Source organism: Erpetoichthys calabaricus, chromosome 2, assembly GCF_900747795.2.
Source record: "Erpetoichthys calabaricus chromosome 2, fErpCal1.3, whole genome shotgun sequence".
NCBI classification, from domain to species: Eukaryota; Metazoa; Chordata; class Cladistia; order Polypteriformes; family Polypteridae; genus Erpetoichthys; species Erpetoichthys calabaricus.
Window position 1 is genome coordinate 137,680,275 of NC_041395.2, and position 27,699 is coordinate 137,707,973.

General features: G+C 35.2%; 1 protein-coding gene across 3 annotated transcripts in view; it reads left to right on the forward strand.

Moving 5' to 3' along the window:
* Positions 1-27,699, forward strand: part of anos1b (anosmin 1b) — a 124,568-nt gene that overhangs the window by 74,556 nt on the left and 22,313 nt on the right. For 2 of the 3 annotated variants that reach the window (XM_028794565.2, XM_028794566.2), the window contains exons 3-6: positions 8,022-8,084; positions 9,518-9,728; positions 10,438-10,622; positions 15,310-15,439. In XM_028794565.2, the coding sequence (XP_028650398.1) occupies positions 8,022-8,084; positions 9,518-9,728; positions 10,438-10,622; positions 15,310-15,439 (589 nt within the window). The remainder of the gene's footprint in view (positions 1-8,021; positions 8,085-9,517; positions 9,729-10,437; positions 10,623-15,309; positions 15,440-27,699) is intronic. The other variant, XM_028794567.2, reaches the window with a different exon arrangement.

Sequence of the window (27,699 nt, forward strand, 5' to 3'; positions counted from 1 at the left end):
AAGTGTGTATATTGGCCTGGCCTGGCCTTGACTATATCACAAACACCAGAACTTAAAGAGTGCTGGATCATTTGAGTTGTCACCATACTGATTTATTGTGACATCATTCTTTTTACAAGTTCTTGAAAGTTATTGAACTGCAATTCATTAATGTGTTAAAAAAAGCACAACTGAGAAATTCATATATGGTGTCAGATCACTTTCTGTGCAGGTTTAACTTGTTAGGGATAGTAATAATTTCATTGTACTCTGTACATGTGACAATATCAATACTACTAATACTACCGGTACTATTAAAAGTTATTGTGGATTGTTACTCCAGCCTTTTATTGTTTTCTTTGACACATTTTCAAGAAGCAATCATGGTGTTTTAAAAACGCTATACTGTATTACTAGTAAGAGTAATCAGTATTCACTAGATTAACAGACACTTATATCTGTTATGCACATGTATAGGCATATAATAAGTTTTATTATTATTTTTTATATAATTAATAATTTATTATTATTTGAGAATTATATAATGAGAACATTGATTTGACTGAAAATTGTGTTGTCCTGAAGCAAATGTTCTTCATAGATAGCGTGAGAACGGGTCCGAACACCATCAGACAGACACCAGCACTTTACAAAACACACATTTATTAAATAAATAAGTCCCCACAACACACAGTGCTTCCGCACCAATCACCATTAACACGGGCCTCTCTTCTAGTGTCTGTGGGCCGCCTTTCCTCTCCTCACGGGAGCTTCGTTCTGCTCCCACTCCCGACTCTAGCTCTCTGATTATAGGAAGGCGGCCCCTTTTATTTCCATCCGGATGTACTGTACTCCAGGTACTTGATGATGTCCTTCTGGCAGCACTTCCTGGTGTGGCGGAAGTGCTGCCCTTGTACCCGGAAGCACTCCGTGCATCCCTGGAAGGTTCTTCTTCCACCTTCCCAGGTGTGGCGGAAGTGCAGGTTTCCCGGACTCCACGACGCTCGAGGCGCCCCCTGGCGGTGGTGACAGGCACCTACGGGTTTGAGCCTCCTGGCTCGGTCCCTGTGGTCCCCTCCTTATCCAGGGCGGTTGCCCCCTCGTGGCCTGGGGAACATACAAATTGCCTCCCGGTCCATCCAGGCATCCCGGCTGGGTCTGGCCCCCAGCCTCCTGCGACAATAGATAAACAGAACATAAACAGGAACAATTCTCTGAGCTATTAAACATGTACACTATACAAGTATTGAACCTGTGCTTTTACTGCAATGTATGTAAATTGTCTGTCTTTATTATAAATATACTTTATAGGTTTTTTTTTTCTAAATTAATTCCTGAAAGTTTCTGTAAAATATTTTTTTAGATAAAGTATTTGCATTTTAAAATAAAAATGAACCTCACTGAAGTAGGGCTTTCACTAAGTTCTTTCTCATTTTTCAAACTGGAAATAATGTTCATAACAATAGCCAGTGCTGAACATGTCAGTATATTATATACTACAGGTGTGTCTGTTAATATTTATTACATAAAACATAGTACAACACCCTACAATAAACAGTCACTTTGATGAACATCTTTCTTGTGATTATAATGTATATTGATGGCAGGAGATGGTAATTTAAGTAATACACCACAGATGTCTTAATATTCTCCAGCACATTTAAAGAAATTGCACAAATGTTCTGTCTCTGATGGGGCTGAAGAATCATGCTGTGAATAGACATATTTGATGAATTAGACCAAAGCCTAGTAACAGAGTAACACTGGGAAACAAGATATGCCAGAACATTCTGACTGGTCAGAACAACCCAACATAATACAGTTTGATGGGCAGATAGTTAGCACTTTATTTGTCCCAAGGTGGAATTTTTAACTTTTTACAAAAGTTTAATAAATAAATAATTAAATGTTATAACAAACAATAATGCCCCCCAAATGCACACCAAAATGACAAAAAAGAAAGGAAAACATCTGATTTGGCCAAAGATAAAAAAAACAGTCATATCAGTGGTACAGTCCATAGACAAATGATGCCAAATCATGGTTCATATTATCCTTTCTTAGAATTCTAAGATTATATCCATCCATCCGTTATCCAACCCGCTACAGTTACAGTAGGTCTATAAATATTTGGACAGAGACAACTTTTTCCTAATTTTGGTTCTGTACATTACCACAATGAATTTTAAATGAAACAACTCCGATGCAGTTGAAGTGCAGACTTTCAGCTTTAATTCAGTGGGGTGAACAAAATGATTGCATAAAAATGTGAGGCAACTAATGCATTTTTTTAACACAATCCCTTCATTTCAGGGGCTCAAAAGTAATTGGACAAAATAAATAACTGGATATAAAATGTTCATTTCTAATACTTGGTTGAAAACCCTTTGCTGGCAATGACAGCCTGAAGTCTTGAACTCATGGACATCACCAGATGCTGGGTTTCCTCCTTGTTAATGCTCTGCCAGGCCTTTACTGCAGTGGCTTTCAGTTGCTGTTTGTTTGTGGGTCTTTCTGTCCGAAGTTTAGTCTTCAGCAAGTGAAATGCATGCTCAATTGGGTTAAGATCAGGTGACTGACTTGGCCATTCAAGAAGTTTCCACTTTTTGCTTTAATAAAATCCTGGGTTGCTTTGGCTGTATGTTTTGGGTCATTGTCCATCTGTATCATGAAACGCCGCCCAATCAATTTGACTGCATTTAGCTGGATTTGAGCAGACAGTATGTCTCTGAACACCTCAGAATTCATTCGGCTGCTTCTGTCTTGTGTCACATCATCAATAAACACTAGTGTCCCAGTGCCACTGGCAGCCATGCACACCCAAGCCATAACACTGCCTCCACTGTGTTTTACAGATGATGTGGTATGCTTTGGATAATGAGCTGTTCCACGCCTTCTCCATACTTTTTTCTTGCCATCATTCTGGTAGAGGTTGATCTTGGTTTCATCTGTCCAAAGAATGTTTTTCCAGAACTGTGCTGGCTTTTTTAGATGTTCTTTAGCAAAGTCCAATCTAGCTTTTCTATTCTTGCTTATGAGTGGCTTGCACCTTGCAGTGCACCCTCTGTATTTACTTTCATGCAGTCTTCTCTTTATGGTAGACTTGGATATCGATACGCCTACCCTCTTGAGAGTGTTGTTCACTTGGTTGGCTGTTGTGAAGGGGTTTCTCTTCACCATGGAAATGATTCTGCTATCATCCACCACTGTTGTCTTCCGTGGACGTCCAGGTCTTTTTGTGTTGCTGAGTTCTCCAGTGCTTGCTTTCTTTCTCAGGATGTACCAAACTGTAGATTTTGCCACTCGTAATATTGTAGCAATTTCTTGGATGGGTTTTTTCTGTTTTCGCAGCTTAAGGATGGCTTCTTTCACCTGCATGGAGAACTCCTTTGACCGCATGTTGTCTGTTCACAGCAAAATCTTCCACATGCAAGCACCACACCTCAAATCAACTCCAGGCCTTTTTTCTGCTTAATTGATAATGACATAATAATGGACTTGCCCACACCTGCCCATGAAATAACCTTTGAGTCAATTGTCCAATTACTTTTGAGCCCCTGAAATGAAGGGATTGTGTTAAAAAAATGCTTTAGTTGCCTCACATTTTTATGCATCATTTTGTTCACCCTACTGAATTAAAGCTGAAAGTCTGCACTTCAACTGCAATGGAGTTGTTTCATTTAAAATTCATTGTGGTAATGTACAGAACCAAAATTAGAAAAAAGTTGTCTCTGTCCAAATATTTATGGACCTAACTGTATATCCTAACTACAGGGTCACGGGGGTCTGCTGGAGCCAATCCCAGCCAACACAGGGCACAAGGCAGGAAACAAACCCTGGGCAGGGCACCAGCAAGATTCTATCTAAACAGTAATATTTTTTTCAGCTTATTATATGGAACATCCATCCATCCTCCATCCATCCATTATCCAACCCGCTATATCCTAACTACAGGGTCATGGGGGTCTGCTGGAGCCAATCCCAGGCAACACAGGGCGCAATTCAGGAAAAAAACCCCAGGCAGGGCACCAGCCCACCGCAGGGCACACACCCACACACCAAGCACACACTAGGGACAATTTAGAATCGCCAGTGCACCTAACCTGCATGTCTTTGGACTGTGGGAGGAAACCGGAGTACCCAGAGGAAACCGATGCAGACACGGGGAGAACATGCAAACTCTGAAGTCCACTGTGCCACCGTGTCTCCCTATATGGAAAATTCTCTAGTAAAACACTGTATAATGTGTGTGTTTTAATGCATATTAAGAAAGAGACTGTCTTTGACTTTTAAACTATAGTCAGATAAATGCTTTTGTGAATAACATGCCTCAGTGTTTTAATCCTCACTTATTTTGAATATCAGCTTTAGGTCAGTTGATAATTCATTGTAAAATGTATTAATATGTTGTTATAAGATCTTTGTTTTTCCATAATCAAGTTGTTTTATATAAAAAAGAAAATATGTTGCAATGATTACCTCCTGTTGAAAAAGTAAGCCTTTAAAAATCGTTGAAGTACAAAAACTAAACATTGTGGAAATATAATTTCATTTGTTATAATGAAAATTCTGTACTTACCCACCCATTTCTGAAATGGATTTGTGTTTTATTATTGTCATAGTAAACTGTTATTAAGCCTAGGAAAGATTTACCCATCCACCCATACTTACCACTTTACCCAGTGCAGGCAGCCATGGACAGAGTAAAGATGTCAACCTCGGAAACAGCAGTAGAGCCTCACAGACCAAGCAGAAGGATAAACCCAGATACACACACACTGGATTCAGACACACTATTCCATTTAGGGCAACTCCATACAACAGGCACCTCAGTAGTAGTAACAGCAGCCACTGCACCACTGAGCCTTATGTATGGAGTTATACATATTTCAGTACTTACAGCATGTAGATTTATTCAGTTCTTTTTGAAAAGAATACTTTTTTACATATACTAAGACTGAAAGCACTGTTTTTATCTCAAGTATTAAATATTTATGTTCTGCCCATAAGGATTTCAAATCAGAATTAAGTACTGCCTTTCCAAGATACAGTTTGGCAACGTTTTATTAAGGCTTATTTAAAATAGTCAAGGAAATTTAAAGGTTGGTCCTGTTTTCATCAGCATTTGTCTGAAGATTGTTTATTAAGATGTAGAGGCGTACCAGTATACCAGTGGCCTGATAACAATCTCCAGGTTAAATGACAAATTATTGTTTTTAACTGTCCAACACATTTGCTTAAGGCGTCTTACAAGGCTAGGTTATACAGTATTACCTAGCACTGGTATACCCATGTCTTCGAATAGGAGCAAAGCGAGTTTAATTGACTTGTTCAGAGCCTGGCAATAAACAATAGGAAGGGAATGAGCCAACAATTTTATGATTAAAAGTTCAGTGCCCTAGTCAGTGTGGCATCTTACAAACTTACTTCCATGCTTTATTGAAATGTGGCACAACAAATTCTAGTTTTAGCAGAAATTTTAAAACAATCTGTACTGTGGGTCAGAAAATGACATGGCACATGGCAGCTAACTTTAATCTTAACTCTGTTACTCTGAACCTTCCATGGTCAGAAATGTATACTATGCATTTAACCATTTTTTTTTCTCATGGTCAAAAGTGTGGGGAATTTGAGTGTATTTTGGCAGCATTGAGAATAAAGCAAAAAATAATTGTGAACAAAGCACCATTCCTTCTTAGAGCATAACATACTTACTCACACTCTAAAACTGGACCATTGTGGAGACATTCATGAACCTGAAACATTCCTTTAGACCATCATGGTATGTGTGAGCGAAAGTAGAATGTACAAATATCAGGAGTGGCATGCACAAGCGAAGGCAGAGAGCAAGAGTGAGAGAGAAGTTGTTGCCGTTGCAGTTACACTTCAAGAAGCATAAAAATCCTGTTGCATTTTCAAGGCACTTTTTTACATTTTTATCAATTTATGAAAGAGTATGTTAAACTTTTTTTTCTCATGTCCCACTCTTACTGTTCTTAGTGACCCAGTCCATAAAAACAGTTAGTTTGGGGGTCTTCTCCCTTGGGAAATCGTTCAATAACTTGTCATTCATTCATTGTGTTTTTGAAATTAAGCTCATGTTCATTACTATAACATTAAAATGTCCCAAATGTGGTGACTACTGTAAAGATTTTTTGCAAATGAGAATATACTCAACTAACTTGGTATTCACTACGTACGTAATGGTTTAATTTTTAGTATTGATTTTAAATAGTGTTTGTTTTTCAGTTATTCAACAGACACTATAAGGGAATAAATTTAGTATGTCCACATGGTAAAAAAAATCAGATACTCCATAATGATCATTTTCATTGTTGTAATACTCAATGCTGAAATCCCTCAAAACCAACAATAACCCCCAATTCCCACCCCATCTTTTATCTGTTAAGAGTATAGTGCTTAGCAATTTAATATGGAAAAAAAATGGTGTTACTTCAAAACATTTAAATTTCTGGAGGTGGTTTGCCAAGGAAAAGGTTAAGAATCCATGCTTTAGACAGTAAGCTGAATCCCATGTGAACTCAAAAAGAATATGGAAATTGCACACATAATGTATCCTAGTCCAGAATCAAAGGTGAGCCTGTTACTGTAAGACTATCTGGAATGCATGTTTTTAAATGATTTTTCTCCATATTATAGAAGGTAAAACAAAGAGTATATAAAACAAAGTTAATTTGAATCTTGTTTATCAACAGTATTTTTAGTTTCATTAACAGTCAGACATGCATCATTTTGAATATACTAGGTTTTGTCAGGTAAGACAAGACTAAATACTCTGTTAAACCTCTAGTATTATTTTTGCTGTTGGAGTCTGATTGCCATATTTGAAAAAAAAGTTGGTGTTTTGCCAGGAATGCTTTGACCACAGGTCTTCCCAGTAATCAGAGTGGCTTTGGAGTAGCGTTATACCATACTATATACCATCCCTTTACCAAAAGATGAGGAGGGCCACCATCTCTGGCTGTAGGAACTCGTTTTGAAAACCCATTCAGCAGTGATTTTTGTCTTCTTTTTAATTTGTTGAAAAAATAAAGACCAAGAACAATCTTTACCCTAAAAACATTATCTGGCTGCAAGGACTTTTGTAAATTAATGCGGATTATTAATACAAAAATGATAAACAATAGCACAATTACAATGATAAACATATAGCACTTTATTCATATATTTTCCCTTATTGCTTGTTTCACGAAACAAAAAGTAAAGAAAGAATTGTGTCTCCTAGCAGTCCAGACAGGGCAAGTAGCATTGTAGATGTTCTTGTTATTTGTTGCAGTGCATACACACATACACTCATCTTAATACTTTACAACGTAACACCCATCCTACTTGATTCAATATACAGTAATTGGAAAATGCAAAGTACCATTAAGTCAGCATAATTTTAGTGGGCTTTTCTTTTAAATGAATTAGTGGATCATTGAACATTTTGCAAGTTTTTGAAAGCAAAGAGGAAAAACTATTTCTTTGTAGTGTTATGCCATTAAGTTTGAGGAACCATCAATATTAACACAATAGCCAGTCCAGAATAGATGTAGAATTTTCTGTGTTCTTAATTGTTATCCATCCATCCATTTTCTGCTGCTTATCCAGATCCAGGTCACCTGGGCAGCGGTCTAAGTAATGATGTCCAGACATCCCTTTTCCCAGCCACCTCTTTGAACTCCTTTGGGTGGGATACCAAAGTGTTCCCAGGCCAGCCAAGAAAACAATGACACTACTTTGAGCTCCTCCCAAATGTCCTGTGAAGGAAGCTCATTTCTGCCACTTGTATCCACATTCATAACCACAGATGATTTATTATTAATATTTTATTGAAACAGGGGCATGTCAAGACTGACCACCCTAATTCAAGTTTTTTTAATAAAGTCAGTTTTCTTTAAGAAAAGGTAAAAAAAAAAAACAACAGTTGACCCTTCAGCAATTGGAGACTTGTGTTTTGTGATATTGATTTCAATTACTAAAACAATACATGTAAGCAGATATTATTACTGACTATTTTGTATTGTATGTATTCCTAGTGTTTACAGCCTTGTAAAGAGTTGTGGGAAATTCAAACAACCTTATCTCAGATAACTTGTGAGGTAAGTTTCATAAAACTTTATCTAGCTCTAATACTGGATAACATAACAATAAGATTGCCCTTATGTCATCTTCTTCTTGCCCTTATGTGTTCATTGTAATTGCCACTTTCAGAGAATGTCTGTTAATATTTAACTTACAAAAAATATGACTTTTACTTAGTAACTGGCAAGCACAAATTTCACTTGACTTAAAGATGTGATTGCTAATAACAACACAGTTATACCTTTACAGTTGAGCTTCTGATGAAAATTACAAAACTGGAAGATGTCTACATGCTGATCAGGTTTCAAAATGTCATTTCTGAGACAGTGCTTGCTTTCACATGCAGTTAGTTTAGTCTTTCATCATACATGTCCATTTCTCAAAAAACCATTCCAGTCTTCCAAATAAAGACATCCTCTTGGTAAGAGGAATGCAGTACCTTGACACAACTGCTCAAGAGCTGAGGCTAATTTAATCCATTTAAATCCATAGTTTACACTTTTAGATTACAACATTATGTGAGTTAGTGGGTTTTAATAAAACGTTGAGATCCAGTATTCTGCAATACTGTATTACAATTCTGGAAAAAATTAACAAAGCAATTAATACTGAACTTCTTTTTGTCTGTGTGTTTTGTGAAATATGGCTTGCAAAGTTTTAGTTTTTATATGAAAGTCTAAAGCACCTCAGTGTTTTTCTGGTTTGATGTGTAGCGGTTGATTTTAATTATTATAGAGGACAATGAGATTACATACTGTAGTAATATAAACTACAAAGGTATTCAGGAAGATGAATATATGTTTTAAAAATTCAAGTAGATTTACCAGCAACTAGTTAACCCATCAATTGTTTTTTTTTTTCAAAATGTCTGTAATGCTGAGTTATTATTAGTTTTTAATAATGTGACTTTCATGATATTTGTGGTCTGATTCTATGAAAGGCATGGAATATAAAGGCCTGAAGAGATTGTTTTTAGAAGTTGTTATTTAATAACCAAAAAAACATATAAAAATATGTGTCAAACAGAAAGAAAGGGTATGCAGGTCTGTTTGTGCATAAAAGCATCATGCTGTTATGGATGTTTTAGTTCTGCACCTCACTTTACTTGCACTGCGACATTCAAGACAGTACAGGGAGATATTTTGTGTATTCTTACCCAACAAACTCTGCTTTAATTCAAAATTAACATGAGTAAACATTGGTTAAGATGCTAGATACACAGTATTTCATACATAAAGAATACTATATTATTTTCCTGTAGGGACTGCAACACCTCACACATATAAACTATAGAGTATTTATTAAATGTGTCATCCAATAATTGGATATGAAAGTCATTTGACATTTGAAATTATCTCCTAGTTATGCTACATGGCAGTATCTTTTCATAGTTTAATATAAATATAAGACATTTTTAGGTGCAATTTCCTAAATGTCTGTATTTCTCCAGCAGAAACATCATGAATGTTTAACAAGTTCTGAGTTTTTGAAATCTGTCCTGACGCAGAAGCAAGGAGATTGTCGACCCCCTGAGAAGGCGTCAGGGTTTGCAGCAGCTTGTGTGATAAGCTGCAGTGCTGATCATGAGTGCCCAGGCAACAAAAAGTGCTGCTCAAATGGCTGTGGGTTCACCTGCCAAGCACCAGCAAATATGTTTAAAAGTATGTTGCATTCTTTTTTTATTAATTTTAACAAAATGCTATGTTCTGTTTGTCTATCACTAACCCAAATTTAAATTAACAGCAACCACCAACAAACTTAACTTTTACTGTATGAAATGTATGTTTAATAGGCAATTGCTATTATCAAATTTGGATGTTCTAAATGAAAATTTTTTGGGAAATACTGAGAAGCATTGTACTTTGATTTCCTCCAATTACAGTAAACATCATTCTACATATATGCATTGTGTTTGACTAGGTGCTAAGATTCATTTGCATTGAATTTGCTGCTGTATTTTGTCAAGGCACATAATTATTCATTTTGTGCATAATTGTGTGTATTTATAGTGCTCTGAAATTGATGCCCATCTAATTTGGATTTTAGTTGTTCCCATTGCTATAAGTAAGAGCTTTAGTCTTCTGAGGCCGGTTATCCAGTTTAAGTAGATTAGTTCACTATAAATGACTCCAAGAAATGTCTGGTAATTATAGCTAGCTGTCTTTCCCCATTTTTGAATTATTTTAAATGTTTCTACATCTTATATGTGAAATTTACAATTACAATTGCACAATTACAAAAGTTTCCTTCTGTAGGAATCTTGTGTTTCTAGGTTATCTACTAATTTACCTAATTTAGTGTTGTGTGAAAATAAATTAGATTTATGAAAAATATCTAATGATGATATTTAACTTTCTTGATATATATAAGGTGTTCCGTTAAAACTCAGAAAAGACTTGACTTTCTTAGAGGATGAGAATGGCTTTGTAGAAGTCTCCTGGATGTCAAAATTTAATGTCTCTGTGGAGCCTGTATTTTATATATTGCAAAGAAGATGGAATTACGGCATTCATCCAAGTGAAGATGAATCAACAGAATGGCAGACAGTAACAATGGTAATATAAATCTTATTCATCTGCTTAATGTAATTTAAATATACGTTTTACTAATAACAATACCTGTTGAAGACCAGTAACAGAATACATTTTAAAACATTTCATGTTTCTTGACATACGTGTATCTTCAGCACCTTTCCTCCGTATTCTTGTGTGTCAGAACTTCTCTGTGGAGCGTGTTCTGCTTCTCAGACTCTGTCATTTCAAGGTGCCTTGGTCACCTCTGACCTGCTTTAATACTTCCCCTTCATTGAATGTTAACTCTCAGCTGTATGTGTCTTACACTTCCACTTTTGATCACATCACTAAAGTCAAATTAACCATTAAGATTGTTTGGAGGAACTGGACAGACACACACAGAACCTTTGCTTTTTATTATATAGTAGATTGGGTTAAAGAAGCATCTGTTTAAAAAATATCTTAAATTGATGTTTTAATATCTAAAGGATACACTACATTTTTCAACACAGATTTTTCTTTTTAATACATATCATAATCCTAAAATTTTGAATGATCAGTTATCATAATACGTATACTGAGTTGTTTTTAAAAACATTTCATATAATTTAAGTTTTTATGTCCTGTACATAACATTCTACACTAAATTGGTCTGTCTATAGTTGTCTTTATTGTTTATAGCTGCACAAGCAGCAAAAAAATTAGATTTCAGGGATCACATTTTTTTAAGTGTGCCTGACTCTCTATAAATATAAGTGTGAAGCCATGTGGGACGGACTGTCAGCAGATTGCAACAGATGTATCCCACATGATGGGTTGATCCCTGTTGCCCAATACAGAAGGTATAGATACCAAAAGTGAAAAAGTCATCAGATGTTAAATTACAACTAGGAATGAGATGTAGTTCCACCAGGAGTTGATAGATGTTATATAATGGAGTTAAAAAGATGGCATAATGGATGTGAGGCCTCCAAAATTAATCACAAAGCAGGCCAGGGCCTTCACTAACTGCCCAGATGTAGCCTCACCCCATGTCAGCCAGGCCCCAACTACACCATGCAGGCTTCAGCCTTTCCAGGGCCACGAAATGGGGAGCCGGCTTTAAAAGTTCAAAATACCAGATAGTGCCAAAATGTAACAAAAGTATTTCACGGGATGGAGAAAAGTCTCACAAGGTAGTTTTATAAATGAAGATATTTATTGAAAGAAATTAAAAAGAAAAAACTACCAATACGGCAAAAAGCATTTCCCTAAAAGGCAATCCAAAGCAAACAAGTACTAATACATAATCCTAAGGCAAACCCAAGAACAGGCAAAAGAAATCCAACAAACCAAAATTACAAAGAAAAGCAATATTTACAAATTCCAAAAGCATTTCTAAAATGACTGCACAGGAAGAAATAAGCATTGATGGTTTTAAATTAAGGTTCAGGAGATGAAGCATGCTAAGCTCGATGCCAGTAAGTACAAAACATGAAGGTTAAAAAGGATGTAGTAAGAGGGTTAGGAGCCATGCAGTCAAGCACTATTTATTATCCAATACACAAGAATCAACATTAGGAAACCAAAACAAGTTAAAATCAAGAGATCAAATACATACACGGCAAGTTGTTTGAAGTAATCGGGATACTCAGATGATTCATAAATGCGCATTCACAGCCCTTATTCTGTCACAGAGATGACATCACACCCCTCTGATCATTAAGCCTAGCAACGGCCTAAAAAAGTACACAAGAACAAAGGCAGCATTTTTTCAAAAACAATATGGCATAGCAGGAGAAAGAATTCAAAAAGAAACATTCGTAAAAACGATTAAAAAAATAAATGAAACCACCTGATCCCTTGCCATCACAAACCACTAAAACGACAGCTTAATGATCTTTTGAGGACAAGAAATGACTATGAAAATTAAAATAAGATCCAACTATGACAAATCAGTGATCCACTGCTGAGTCTCTTTCTGGCAGTCGTAATATGGCCAGGGAGAGAACCCAGAAGCTGTGATGTCAGGGTGGCCCTGCCTTCTGGAGGTCCACCCACAAAGTACAAGGAATGGTAGAACATTTAAAGTAACAGTTTAAAAACAACAGAAATAACACAAAACTGTAATAAATTAAACAGAGAATACACATAAATTCTGAAAGAAACATAGCTTTAGATGCTGGTCTGAATTAGTTTTGTACAATGCCCCTTATCCCACAAGTGATTCCCAAAGTAATCACAGAACTGCCAGTGTATCACTGAGTTTAGATTCAAGAGTGGAATTGGGCGAGGGCATACTGGGAGCAGAAAGAAAGGCTGCAACAGAGAAAGAAAAAAGTATTTGAGTGGGCTTGCTTTGTACACATTTTCTTTTGTAGAGACAAATAGGAAACAGTACTACTTGTGCAGGGTGAGAGCAGTTTTGAGAGAGGGAGAGAGATAGAGAAAATGGAATTAGAAAACATCAGCGAGAGGTCTGAATTCAAGCAAGAATTGTAACTGACAACACTATGTATACACAGTAGATAAAACAGAATGTCTGTCTGTCTGTTCCCTATACAATCCTACACATTTTAACTGATTTGAACAAAATTTTACTTATTATTTCTCTAGAACCATATGGACAAGGTAGACTACTTTGGAACCCAGATTTTTCACCCTGGGGGATACAATGGGTGAATCATCCAAACCGGCTGAAGCCAGTCTAGTAGACAAAATGACCAGAGCTTAACATTAATTACCTTGGCATCACCATGTGCTGTTTCTATTTACTGTAATATAAAAAAGGAATATTGTGCACTTTTACAGTGAAGTGCAAGGTGAGGCTTGATTGAAAGTGCTATGCAACACAAAGAATCATCAAAAAGAGTCAACGGCCAAAAGGGTACATGTAACCAGAGGCAAACAACACAAGACGTACTTTATAGTCAGAAGGCATAAAAAATTGTCATAATCAGTAGACTCAAAACTGATGTAAGAAATGATGCTAAAGTTTTTTGTTCATGAATGCAGTCTTGGACAACCATGAATTGAATGATCGTGATCTATATATTTTAACAATAATATCAATGCACATTGCTTACTCCCGGTTCCGTAGCCTAGCAATGGCATAACAATCATTAACAAAATTTTCCCAAAATTGCAGTGCCTATAAGCAAAACAATATGGAGCACTGGTCAGAACTTTTGTCATTTTTTAAGAAAGCCTTGAAAATCCAAGAAACTATACTCAAATATTTTTTGAAAGTCAAGGAACAGTTAGAAAAAAATAAAATCATAAGTGTGATCATGACAACCTGTTAGTCAGCTGGCATAAAAATTTCATTTAGTTTTGTAACATTTCATTTCTGGTTATTTGTCCAATAGGTGCACATTATCCTGGCATTTATTTTTCAGTAAGTACTGTATGTGCTCTATGAATTTAATTACTAATCAATTTTACAAGAATTTAAATCAAGTTTAATAGCATAGCATTTAAAGATTATTTTTTACATGTCAACATGCCACCCAATTGCCTTGGCACCTACATTATCTATCTATCTATCTATCTATCTATCTATCTATCTATCTATCTATCTATCTATCTATCTATCTATCTATCTATCTATCTATCTATCTATCTATCTATCTCTCTGATCATTTTTGGCAATGTACAATATCCTTAATTAGATCATTTGCAGTGCTGAAGGTATGACAGACATATTTGACTACTACTGTTATTATTTTCTATATTTAAATAGTTTGCAAATAAAACTGTATAATACTTCAAAATTATTTAAAGGAGCATAGAATATCTACAGTATATTCCATTTGGAAAACTTTAAAGCAGACTTTTTAAACTCATTACATTTTGAAATTTAAGATTTTACTATAAATTCTAATAGGTAAAGCAGTTTAAGGGGTCATGATCAATCACATTCTTTGCCACAGCAAGTTAATTTTCAATTAATGGGTTAATTACTGTGTGTACCATTTGACAGAGATGCTAAAAACCTTTGTAAAAATCTGAAATCATTTAATATATAAGAAACCTTTAGAATAACATTCTTGTTCCTCTTAAACATTAAGTTTTCAGAGATTATGGAATAAGTTTTTATTGCTACAGTTCTACAGCAAAGACTACCAGTGGTGCTTTTAAGGTTTTAAGTTTTAGGTTTAATGTTTTAAGGTCTTAATGCTTTTAAGGTTTAAGGCGTTTGTGATCTTCTAAGTAAATATTCAGTGATACAATGTTTTGTGAATGGTGACACAAAAAAAACTGACAAATATTTGTAATATACTCAAAGGCCAAAGCTGCTGATATGTACTGTATGTAAGTTTTTAGTAAAAGTCACAGTGCTTCTTTACCAAATGATAACTAATAAAATATTTCACTATTTTTAAGATCACAATGGTGTATAATTAATCTAAATTATGTAGACACTGTAAGTATGGAGGTGTGACCAGAATTTTCTATCTTAACTGAGAACAGATGGAATCCTGCATTTCTGAATATTTAAAACAGCCGTCAAGAAGTCAATACACCTGACTGTGCCTCTGTCAACACATAATTTTCAGGAAACACATGATGTTCTCAGTTTATTGTAAAAACAGAGAGCTTCAGTTCTGTTTTTAAATGTTGAATGTTGCAACTTTCTACAGAATGACAGTACTGCTCTATCTTGTCCCATTTGTTTGTTGATTTTTTCTGTATATCTAATTTGTTCTATTTTAAATTACTTCTAATGTGTGTTATTTTTAAACTTCAGACAACTGAAGATCATGCTCTTTTGAGGGACATAAGACCAAACAGATGGTATCAGTTTAGAGTAGCTGCAGTCAATACCCATGGTACTAGGGGATTCACAACTCCCAGCAAGCACTTCCATTCTTCTAAAGGTGAGGAGCATGTCATTCACACACTTATTAATGAATTAGAAGTTGAGATTTTAATATTGTAAATACTGTAAAATGGTAAATTTGATAATGTACTCTGTCATTTTGCCATACCATTAAAAAAACAACATATTACAAAGTGAACACCAGAGCTCACAAACAGCTACTGTATCATTTCCAGGAAAGAGGCTAACAAAGTCAAACATGAGTTGAAATTCAGCTGATATTTTGCATTTCTCAGATCTCTCAAGCGTTAGAGCTGGTTCCTAACCCATTGTGCCTAAACTTGTCAGGTTAGGTCTGTGTTTGAGTAAATGGCTTTTGTTTGCTGGGCTTATACATTTTGTAAGAAAAATATAACAATCTCAAGCTCAGTCCAGTTTAGTGATGAACAGAGTCTATCCCAGCAGAACTGGGGAAAATGCACAAACTATTCCTGGACAGAGCCAGTCCATTATAGGGTCCACTTGCATACACACCAGCACAGTGCCAATTTAAACTCAAAAGTTAGCCTAACCTGTGGAACTTTGGGAATGTGGAAAGAAAATTGGAGAACCCAGAGCACAATCCAGGAACAGGAATCAAATCCATGATGCCTGTCAGGGAGCAGTATTACAAAATACTGTCACACTTTACAAGAATACATTAAACAAAATGTAATTTAACATTGAGTTAATGGAAACTCAGTATTCATGCTGCTGCCTCATGACGTCATTGTCCTAAGTTCAAAGTTTTTATGTTTTCTCATGTCTGTGTGGGGTATGAGTGATATCTTTGGAATATGCCCTTTAGGTTAGTTGGTAGTTCTACATTGCCCTGCTATTGGTGAGCGTGGATGTGCTCTTGAGTGCACCATAAAATGCAAAGGTGCCCCATCCAGGTTTAATTCCTGACTTGTACCTGATGCTCCAGTTGCTACAAACCTAAACTTGACTAAGCAAGATGATAAAGGATGCAGGGATGAATTTAGAGTCAGTAGTTCACCTCACCTGTGAATCTGTCAGATATAGAAGGAAATTATGGGATATGGTTGCCCTCAATACTAGGTATTTGTAATACGATTTTTTATAAAATACTTTCATACCTATGTTTTCTTTCTAGGTTCTTATGTACATTCCTCAGTGCAAATGTTTTTATTTTTACCTTCATAATACTGATTTTCTGTGCCATATGTTTAAATTTTCTTTATTTAGCAATTCTGTACAAGTGTCTTTCTCATTGGGCCAGTTAATGTAGAAGGTTTGAAATTCATCCTTGCTATTGTCTTGCTTGCAGAGACCACAAAAATATCCTTTTACATTTTGATGTCTATGGCACATTGAGAAATTATTAATTCATTTTTAATGTGCTGTGTGCTGTGACTGTGACTGTGCTGTGTGCTGTGACTGTAAATTCTAGCAGCTTTCTGTAGAGTTTACTAAATTTCAGTCAGTCAGTCATTTTCCAACTCACTATATCATAACACAGGGTCACGGGGGTCATTATGAATATATTTATATACTGTAAAATTTGTTTTCATCATGCCTAACATTTGTGGACCCATTTGTTTTATAGGTCTGTTCCACTACCTGTTCTTTTTCAATATATGTTTTTTTTTTAATTACTAAAAATGAAAGTCTTTCTGCACTATGCTGGCCTGCTTGTTGCTGTTTGAACATATTTATACCAGCACCTATTTTCATTTTCACATTCAACCATGATGTTCTGTTTCATTTGATATAAGATGTTAACTTCTTGAAGTATTACTCTTGCTCATATATTACTATTTACCCTTAACTGTATAATGTTTAACTTCATTATTTTTTCATGGTGTTACCATGAAAGAGCTTACACTGCATCAAACAAAGACTGTTTGATTAATTTCTAACTGGATGACATTATCTTAATTTACAATATCTATTCTGTAATACTGTAGTATTATATCATAGTTACTCTGATGTCGAGCATTCTCAAATGTTACATAATGTCACACCGAGTCAGGAAAGAAGTGTTAAATTGTTGAATATGACCCTATCTGTGCAAGCCAGCTTTTCCAGTTTTCTTGGACACAATCCAGTTTTTTCAGAAGTGAATGAAGTAAATCACCTCCTTAGCTTTTTTCTTTTCCTTTGAAAGGAATTCATCTGTGTATTATTAGGTAGTTTTTTTTTTTCCTTTTTTACACAACTGTAACACATTTGTGTTGTCAGATTGCATTACTGTTTTTTTATCCTAATGACCAAGTGGTTCTTCACTTCAAAACACCCTAGATAATTTTTGGAGTTCTTATTTTAAAAATTTTAATCTTCAGTTAGTTTGCTCTTAATATTTCTAATATCAAATTCAATAGGAAATTATTTTAAAGCAATGCAAGAGCTTTAATTTACTCTAATATTTTACAAAATGTGTCTAAAAATATGTCTGTTTTTCTCATCAAGTAGAAGTAATCTTGATAAACTAATTAAATCTTCAGTATCTCTTGAAATTGTTGACAGATAAGCTTTTCACTAACATTTATTAGTTTTTACAAAGATGTCTTGAATAATGACCTTTCACCCTGTCAAAAGACTGTTGAATACCTACAAACATTACAGAACTTCATTATTGAATAATGTCTGAATTCAAAACAGTAGTTTATTTAACCTGGTTCACATGAACATTTGAATAAGTGCAAAAAGCAAATGGTCTTTGGTTCCATGGGGATAATTGTCTTGTTCAATGAATGTCATACTCAAAAAAGAAGCTTTCACAAAGTACTATCTTTAATTAAGCCTTGAAAGCTTTTGTGCAGAGATCTCATTTCAAGAAAAAATACTTGAAAGTGTGACCTTAAGCAAGCAAGTCATTCACATCTGACTATGCTTTGATAAATTCATTTTTTATACTACCAGCCTTATACTGTATATGTATGCAGTTTGTGATAGTATACAATTCATAAAAACACACAGTATATATTTATTTTAATAATTGTTCCCAACAGTAGTACATTATGCTTACAAATTTTATATAAAAACAGGCACCTTTGATTGAGCATTTTTATTCAAAATTTTGCATAGTGTAATTTGTGGAACTGTGCCCTACTGAAATACCTCCATTAATCCTGGCTATACAGTACAGGACAATTATCTTTATTTCCAGTATATAGCTCACACACAGAGAGAGGAGTGAGGAGACAAAGTAAATAATAATAATAAAAAATTAAGAATCGTAATTATCTACAATGAAATAACTAGATAAAATCTTTCCCTGTAATAATAGGATTAAGTTGTTGAACATATCGGAACTATAGATTCTATTGTTCTGCAGAATAGGTAATTTATCAGAATTGTATATTATACATTTAATATATTTATGTTAAAGATACATTTTACTAATCAAACCCAACAAACCCGCTTTAGGGTAGCTGAGCTGTCCCAAACCTGTCTGTTACAGGGTACACTTACATGTGCACTCTGACTTATTCATATCAAGTTAGATTTTTTGTGTTTCCAATCCAAGACATTAATACACATTTCATTTATGCATAGTAGTTTTCCATTTAATGTTTATTACCTTTGTAAAGCTTTAGCATTGTTTCTTTCTTAAAAGTCTCTATACTCTTTCAGTTGATGTTAAATGCTGTGCATACTTTTTTAACTTTTCTGAAATAAAAATAAGAAGATTCTGAAATTTTATTATGGCGAAGTTACTATTGTGTCTATCACTACAACATCCTTTAATTATTGAATGTATTGATCAGATGAACAGTATTTTAGAAGATAAAGAATGTTGAGGTCAAGGTTTCAGGCACATAGCTGCCATCACATTGCAAAAACTCCAGATGAAAGACAACTCAAAACTGATAACGTAGTGAAGAAAAATCTAAGTGACAGCTGTTCAATGTTTACTCCTTTTTTATAAATACAGATGCAAGGAATAAAAAACGTTTTGCAGTGCAACTGATAATTATATTATTAATGAGTAGTTCTTTGGAGTTTGATTATGCCTTTACATGCATGCTTCATGACAGTGCCTTGGCATGCTGAAATTAAATCCTGCAGCAGCTCATTTTTTTTTCTTATATACAAATTGTAAATTTTGCTAACAGGTACTTACACAGCTTCCCTTATCTTCTATTAACATCATTGATAGAAATTATGATGTCCTACAGCAGGGATCTCAAACTCCTGTCCTGGAGGGCCACAGGTTTTCATTCTAACCCTTTTCTTAATTAGTGACCTTTTTTTCTGCTAATTAACTTATTTTAAATTAATTTTAATTGACTTGTTTTTTAAGATTTGTTCCCCAGAATTTCTTCATGATTCCACTGAATTGTTTCATTTCTTTCCTTAAACAGAAATGAAATGTGAAGTGAGAGTGGCAACAGAAGACCAACTGAGTCAGGTCCTCAAATTTCAACCAATTTCACCCCAACCTGTTGCTTAATTAGGCGCCGATTCTTGTTGTTAATTAAACCCGTTCTTTAATTCCATGGCTTGTTGCTGTTCTTATTGTGCAATAGCATATATTTTCAAAATTGTGCACTGTTAAAATGTTTTGGGGATCTGAGCAAATCAACATTCCTGAGAACTCCACCCTTTTTATTTTCAGATATTGTATGATGGACACAGTCTACTGATCATGTCTTGGCTCATCTTGTATCTCATTATTGTTTGGCTTCTAATTAAAGAAAAAGAAACAATTATTGGGTCTGAGTCTTCAAGAGCAAGTCAATTAAAATTAATTCAAAAGAAGTTAAGTAGCAGCAAAAACAGGTCACTAATTAAGAAAAGGGTTAGAATGAAAACCTGCAGCCCACCAGGACTGGAGTTTGAGATCCTTGTCCTACAGTAATGAAGATATATGCAATATTTCTACACTCTACCACTCTCTTTACAAAGGTTCCTACTTAGTTGAGATGAGGAGTGTTAGGACAGGGAAGTTTTAATCAGAATTTCAAATAAAGAATAGAAATCAGCCATTCACAAGATACACTCTGTGTACTGCATGGTGTCTTTTTGCTGTAAACCACACGCATTTATCTAAATTATGTTATCTAAAATTAACATAGGGAAAGAAAGTAATTGTGTGCAATTTCTTCAGGCACCCACCAGCTTACCCTTGGGTTTAGGCTGACTTTTTCAGAGTTAGGTAGTATTGTAAACACCGTTACAGCAGAGTTTGGAGTTTTACCGGACAGGATAATACGCCGTGGTGAAAAGACTCTGGTGATATCCTTCATTACATTCCTCCCTTGTCTCCTTACCTCATTTAGTTGGAATAATCCCAATCCACCCATTGTAATACAAGGGGTAAAACTAGTCAAAGTTAAATATATCATTCAAGGAACTGTCCAAAGCTTCCTTAGAGTTTAATCATAAATTATTAGTGTCACTGCATGATAGATTGCCCAATTTTATGGTTTACAGATACATTAGATTTGAAGTCAACTTGAAATATTATTTATTTATGTTCCCCTCAATTATTTTGTATAACACCTACTGATAATGTATTATTACAAAACTAAAAAGGGGAGAAAAAATGTCATTTTGTTAGAGGATTGTATTATAAACATTTTTGCATTTGATTTTTATTATACATTTAATTTCTTTGTTTATTTAGAAAGAAAAATTATATTATACATCAAGTAAGATACAACATAGGACCAGAATCAGGTTCGTAGTGTTTGTGAGATGCCACACAGTATTTTTACATGGAGCTTCAATTCCATCAGGCAGTGGTTGCTTTGTTAGATGTAAACACTGTAAACCTAATAATGTTTGCTAATTTCCTTATACAATACAGGGTAGAAATGGTAATTATCATGATACACTCCCAGGTGCATCCTGATCTTCATTGTTGTTACATTGTTTAGTAAAGTAAATAGATTTACATAAATATTTTGAGACATTTTTGTTATATCCACAAAATGTGTATTAATATTATGAGTTGATTAAGCTACATAATACAAATGACACTTGGCCAGAAGCCAATAGAAGCAAACCAACATTAGCTGTGTATGCAAACAATTTTTGTTTTGTATTTTTCTTTCTTTTTTCTCCCTTCTTGTCTGTTATGTTTTGTAAAATTATTTCAAGTTTTTTATCCTGTTGACTACATAAACTGTGACTAGAAGATTGTTCCCTGATTGCTAATTACACAGCCCCTGTAATGCATATCTGCCTTTAAAATCTTCCTGAATATGTCTGTATCTTGAATATTATATAATGTTCTAAAATGTCAAGAATTACATGTCTGGGACTAAGACATTAAAAATAACAAAGGGACCTGTGAGACACAAATAAACATGGTGGTAGAATACTGAGGTAAAGATGGTAGTTAAGGAAAAGAGAAAATATTGTAAGAATGGCAGAAAACAGAGACAAAATGTGACAGGGCAATGAATAAGGAAGAAAATGAAATTTTGAAAAAGCAGTTGCACAAAGTTAAGATGGGAGTTTGCAAGTGTAACAATGCAGAGGTCAAAATAGAGACAGATTGACAATATTGAAAAGAATGTTGTGATAAATGATAATAAGATTATGGAGAAATGAAAGAAGTACATGGAGAAGTTAGTAAGAAGAACAACTGAAATAGTAATATTCATTGTGAGAAAATAGAAGGACCAAGGTGTAGATTTTTCAAAGGGGAAGTTTCAGAAACACAGAGGAAGATTAAGACAGGTTAAACAGCAAGCCCATCTTGAGGGGGGTCACAAATGTTGAAGCAGTGGGAGGTCATCAAGTTGAACCATTTGCAGACCTCTGCCACATGACTGTGCGTGAAGGGATTATTCCTGAGAACTGGAACAGAAGTGAGCTCATTCCAGTATACAAATGAAAGGACCATTCATTGGAGTTCATTTTAAATGATCAAGCTTTAGGAGCAGGTAATGACAGTGAGAGACTGCTAAAGAAAATAATCAAGCATCAGGTGAACTTTAATGAAAGGTGAATGAACTTTAGTAAGAATGCCTTGGAAGAGAATGACACGGTATCTTTGTTTTCTGGCAAATGCAGGAAAAGCATAAGGTGATTTAAAAGAACCTACATCTTGGTGCAGCAAGTGGAGGTGAAGTGAGCTTTGCAATGGTTAGGTGTGGAGTAATGTTTAGTGTCTATGGTAATTGATGTCAGTGTATGAGGAAGCACAAACCATGCATGGGACAGCAGGAAGCAATAGTGATACTTTTGAAGTAAGGGAAGGACAGCACCAGGGGCCTCATGTATAACGGCGTGCATAGAACTCACACTATAACATGGCGTAAGCACAAAAGCGGGAATGTGCGTACGCACAGAAAAATCCAGATGCAGGAATCTGTGCGTACGCAAACTTTCACGTTCTTCCACTACATAAATCTCGATCAATGTGAAAAGTAACGCACGTGCACGCGCCTTCTGTCCCGCCCCAACTCCTCCCAGAATTATGCCTCTTTGAATATGCAAATCGATATAAATAGCCTTCTGTGAAAAGACAATGGGAAAAGCACGGGGGAAAATATAAGAATTTCAGCAAATACCAAGTGGAGGCAAAAGAAAAACGTACTATTTGTTGGTTTAAACAGTGGTATAATCAACAAAGAAAGTTGATCGAGTGACAGGAGTGTCAGAGAAACTCGAAAGCTCAAGTTCACAAAGTCGCAAAGTGCCCGAAATAAAAAAGAAATCACATATCAAAGTCGGCGTGAAAAGGCGACTCGCAGCGGACTGCCTGAGTGTCATATGAAAGCTTATTATGGTACAGAGAAAAAAAATAGGGACACAGTGGGAAAAAAGCACTAATTGTCAACTTTAATCTCGAAATTTCCACTTTAATCACGTAGTTTATTTTGTCATTAAAATAGAACATCATAAACTTCATCTTAAAATCGTTTATTTTACTAGTTTCTCAAGTAGCACATTAAATGCTTTGTTCTGTGTTTGATCTTCTATGTGCTCTATGTGTGTGAATCACTACGTGCTTCCGTTCTTTCTCTTTCTCCGACAGGACACAGAATCCATTACATTCGTGATATTACAGCTCTCTGATTAATTAAAATACTGAGATGTATACATGATATCTTTTTCATGATGACAGGAATGAAAGCATGTTATTAAACATGGGAACACGGTGGCGCAGTGATTGTTCATATCTCACGCAAGAGGCTTGCTGAGCCATGTGCGACCTTCGATGAAATAATTTATTACAGAAGTACTGTCTCTTTCAAACGTACTAACCTCCAATTCCTGTCCTTACTTTTCTTTCTCCAAATACCCAATTGCCACACAATCAGTTCTATAATAGACGTTAAGCCATCTGTAAGCTTAGAACGCAGATTCTTCAAAACTTTTAAGGAACATTGAAATTTCTTTGTAGTACATGTTTAATTATTCTATCTGTCTATCCTTCCAGTGTCGTGTCAGCACCAGCAATAATACAGAGCAAGGCAGGAGCTATCCGTGAACTAGCTAGCACTGTGGCACCGTGTCCTCACATGTTTAATTATTAACAATACAGATTATTTAAATTTAGTTACAGTTTTACCTGTATACTATAAGCAACATATCTTGCTGCATTTCAACTTAAAAATAATATCGTCATCATACGTGCTTTATAAAGTGGTGCAGGTTGTGCAATATTATAACTGTAGTGCAAGTTTACAGTGGGGTAATTGTACTTATAAGTACAAACAGTTCTACAAGGAGCACTTGATGGACTGATTGAGTGCGTTTATAGTTCTTGGGATGAAACTGTTTCTGAAATGCAAGGTCCGTACAGAAAAGGCTTTGATGCGTTGTGGCTGAGGTAGTGTGTGCTTGAAACTGTATATCGATAATTCTCTTTCCGATCAGCTGCTGCTGTGATTCCCCACTCAGATACAGTGATACTGTATAAATTCTCCGAGTGGTGCAGTGAGAGTAATATGGAAAAAGATGATCTGCTGTGGCAACCCTTAAAGGGAGCAGCTGAAAGAAGAAGAAGATGCAGTGAGCGGAGCAATGCTAAAGCAGTTATGGTATTTGGAATACTATGGCTATTCCCTGGACCATTATATTGCTACAGATTAATTACAATCAGATGCATTACACTAATAAACAATATGCAGTTAATTTCAGTGTATTTATAAAGCTGCATTAGGAATGTGGGTCTAAGAAAGAAAGGGTGACCACACAGGAACAGTAGCACTGCTTTGACATTGGGTGCCGCCAGTCTGCAAAACCGAGCGGAGAAATTGCGTACGCCAGGGTATGCGTTACCGTGGAAATGTGCGTGGCTTTACGCCAAGTTTAGGTTTTATACATCGCGATTTGAGCGTGGAAACGTTCGTACGCAACATTTCTGTGCGTACGCACTGTTTATACATGAGGCCCCAGGAATCCATTTTTGGTCAGTTGCTTTTCATAATAGCTATAGAGATGGTACCCAGAAAAATAGGTGAAGAATTGCTGTGATAGGTCTTTTACATCGTTGGCCACCTATTAATGGAAGTAAGTGAAGCTGAATTGGAAGAGTGGAAGGATTCTTTGGAAGAGAAAGGCCTCAAGGTAAATGTGAGGAAAACCAAGGTAATTGTTGTAGCTTTCATTTACATAATCTTAGGGAGCTGGAAGGAGTTTCAGTACACACTCATGACTACCAGTGGTGTAGTTTGACATCCTTAGCAACTCAGTCGGACTGGTCTGCGACTTGACCCAATAAAATCTGATAGGTTTGCTTTTGCATGAAGTCGTTGGGGCAGGCTTATGTGTGTTTAAGAGCTGACAAACAAATAGTGCTAATCTAGGAAAACAGTACATACAGTGTGGAGGACACCATGTGTTTTCAGCCACGCAAAAAGGAGAGAACCTGTCTGATGTCTTATGTTTGTTACACTACTACAGAATGGAAAAAGGGAAAAAGTAAGGGCGGAGACTGCAGCTGAACTGAACCTAAAAGGATTCTTTAAAGCACTGGTGCTGTCAGGCAGCACATTAATTGGTTTTTAAAATGCAGCACACAATAACTTGAAATTTTAAGACATGCTGAAAAATCGTCATAGAGTCGTGTAATTTGTCACAGCCTGGGATTTCTAGTCATGTAATTTGATATCCCCAACTGCAGTCATGACGTTTAACATGCTGTCCAAATATAAATCATATAATGTGCTACCAGCTTTAGGTAACAGCAAATGAATGAGCCAACACAACAGTGATAGTGAGTGTGAGAGGTACACTAAAGACATTCTAGGAGAAACCCTGCCCACTCTTTCTGACTTTATGGCATTGAAGGGAAAAGTTTATATAAGCATTGTGAGAATGAATGAAAGAGGAACATGAATAAAGCTGGAAAAAAGGGATAGGAATGAAAGATAAGAATGATCAGATGGATTTATGGAGTGTCATGGAGTGAATGCTGTATTAAGAGAAAAACTTGGTATGGAGGCAATAGGCTGAGAAAAATTTGTCTGTGGGGAGTGAAGAGGTTCACCAGATTGGAGGTGAGGGGATGAGTCTCAAAGGGAGGCTAAGGAAGATGTGGTTGGATGTGGTGTTTGTTTATATATAAGAGGGGTCTCTTTTTTTGGATGCCAAAAACTATGGGGAGAGGAGGAAAAAGATTTGTGGGGTAACTGACTAACCTGGATAAACCCAGCAAATGGTGATTAAACTGGTTATTATATATACTCTATTTAAATAGATTTATGCAGAGTTAAGATGTGATTAATAGATAAATAGAAATCAATATTTTTAAAATATAATTATGTCTATTACCATAGTACTGAGATCATACAGTATTCAGCTGACATTTATATACTTACTCAGTGTTAATATATGTTAATTTATCTTCACTGTGTCAGATTTATTCTTGAACTTGAGCTCTAAACCCATAAACTGGCAGCTCTGTGTGGACTGGAATGTGATTTTTCTATTCTTTACATACTGTAGGAAAAGACTTGGTTAACTTTAGGTGCACTGTTCAGTCAAGGTTATTTGGATCAAGTGATTCTAAGAGGACTTAGTAATATTATGAATATAATTAATAAATGCTTAATCATTAATTGTACATGCAACAAAGAGAGCATACTCTGTATGTACTGTATGTATTATACTGTCCCATTATACTGTACCATGAAGGAGCTGTTATAACTTTGACAAAGTGGCATATTTTATCAGATGTACAAGAGTGTCTCTTTGGTAAGAATCTGCCTTGATTTTTATCATGCTGTATGTAGACAAAGAATTGTTATTAACTAATAGATCATATTTTTAAAAAGATATTTAAGCAGTAACTAAGATTGGGAATTACCTGGAACCTCATAATACAATATTATCACAATACATGGTTCTAATATTAAAACATCTGCTTAAATACGTTAATGTTTAAAATTAAAAAGTATTTTCTTTTATTTCAACAATGTATTGCGTTTTATTTTTTATTTTAGCATCAGTCATTAAAAATTTGAAATGTTTCAATCTGTTACACTTAGAAATCAATATAAAGTCCCTACCATCTGTACAGCAAAGCAGCAGTTCACTTCCTTTCAGCTTATTTTTTAATTGCTGTTTTTTTTCTTTTGAAATATTTGATTAACCTTTGAGGAACATATTGGAATATCTGACTATAATATTATTTAATGTTTATTTTTTTTTATCATAATAAAAATAACAAAAGAAAGACATTTCATTTCTGAGTCATTTGACACCCACACTTCACTTGGTTTATCCTGTTAATACTGTGATTTGTGGTGCATTGCGCTATGAGTTCATGTTTCAGAGGTAAATTCATTCCTTTTTAATTACATAAAAATGACAGACAATGTTATAAACTATGTTCTGCTAAGTCAGATGTCTTGAGGTGAGATAAGTATACTCACTATCACGATACCAGAGAGTGTATTGGCACATGCAAATAGAAATTTCTCTGTATGCATGACAATAAAACCTTATAATCCTATATTATTTTCTTTTTAGAAAAGGTAGTTGTACAGGATTTAATTTACAAGCTGAAATAAAAGAGTCCATGTTCATTGTCACATTTACAAAAATGCCAGTGCCTAAATGTGTAGCCCACTGGTCATTGCTATTATTACACAAACACTTTTTCTCCATTTTCTGAAAAGAAATATTGAGCAGACAGTAACATGGAGGAAGGGAAACTCAAGCAAAATGCTGTGCAATGAGACAGAAATGTCTGTGTTTCTTGTTTACTTCAGCATTTTGTACTGAAGTAATTTATATATTTTTTTACAGACCATTACATTTAACTTTTTTTGCATCGTGTCAAGAACAAGTTGGTCTGGAAAGTTCATTGCTTATAGCAACTTAATCCTTCTTTTATTTACTATT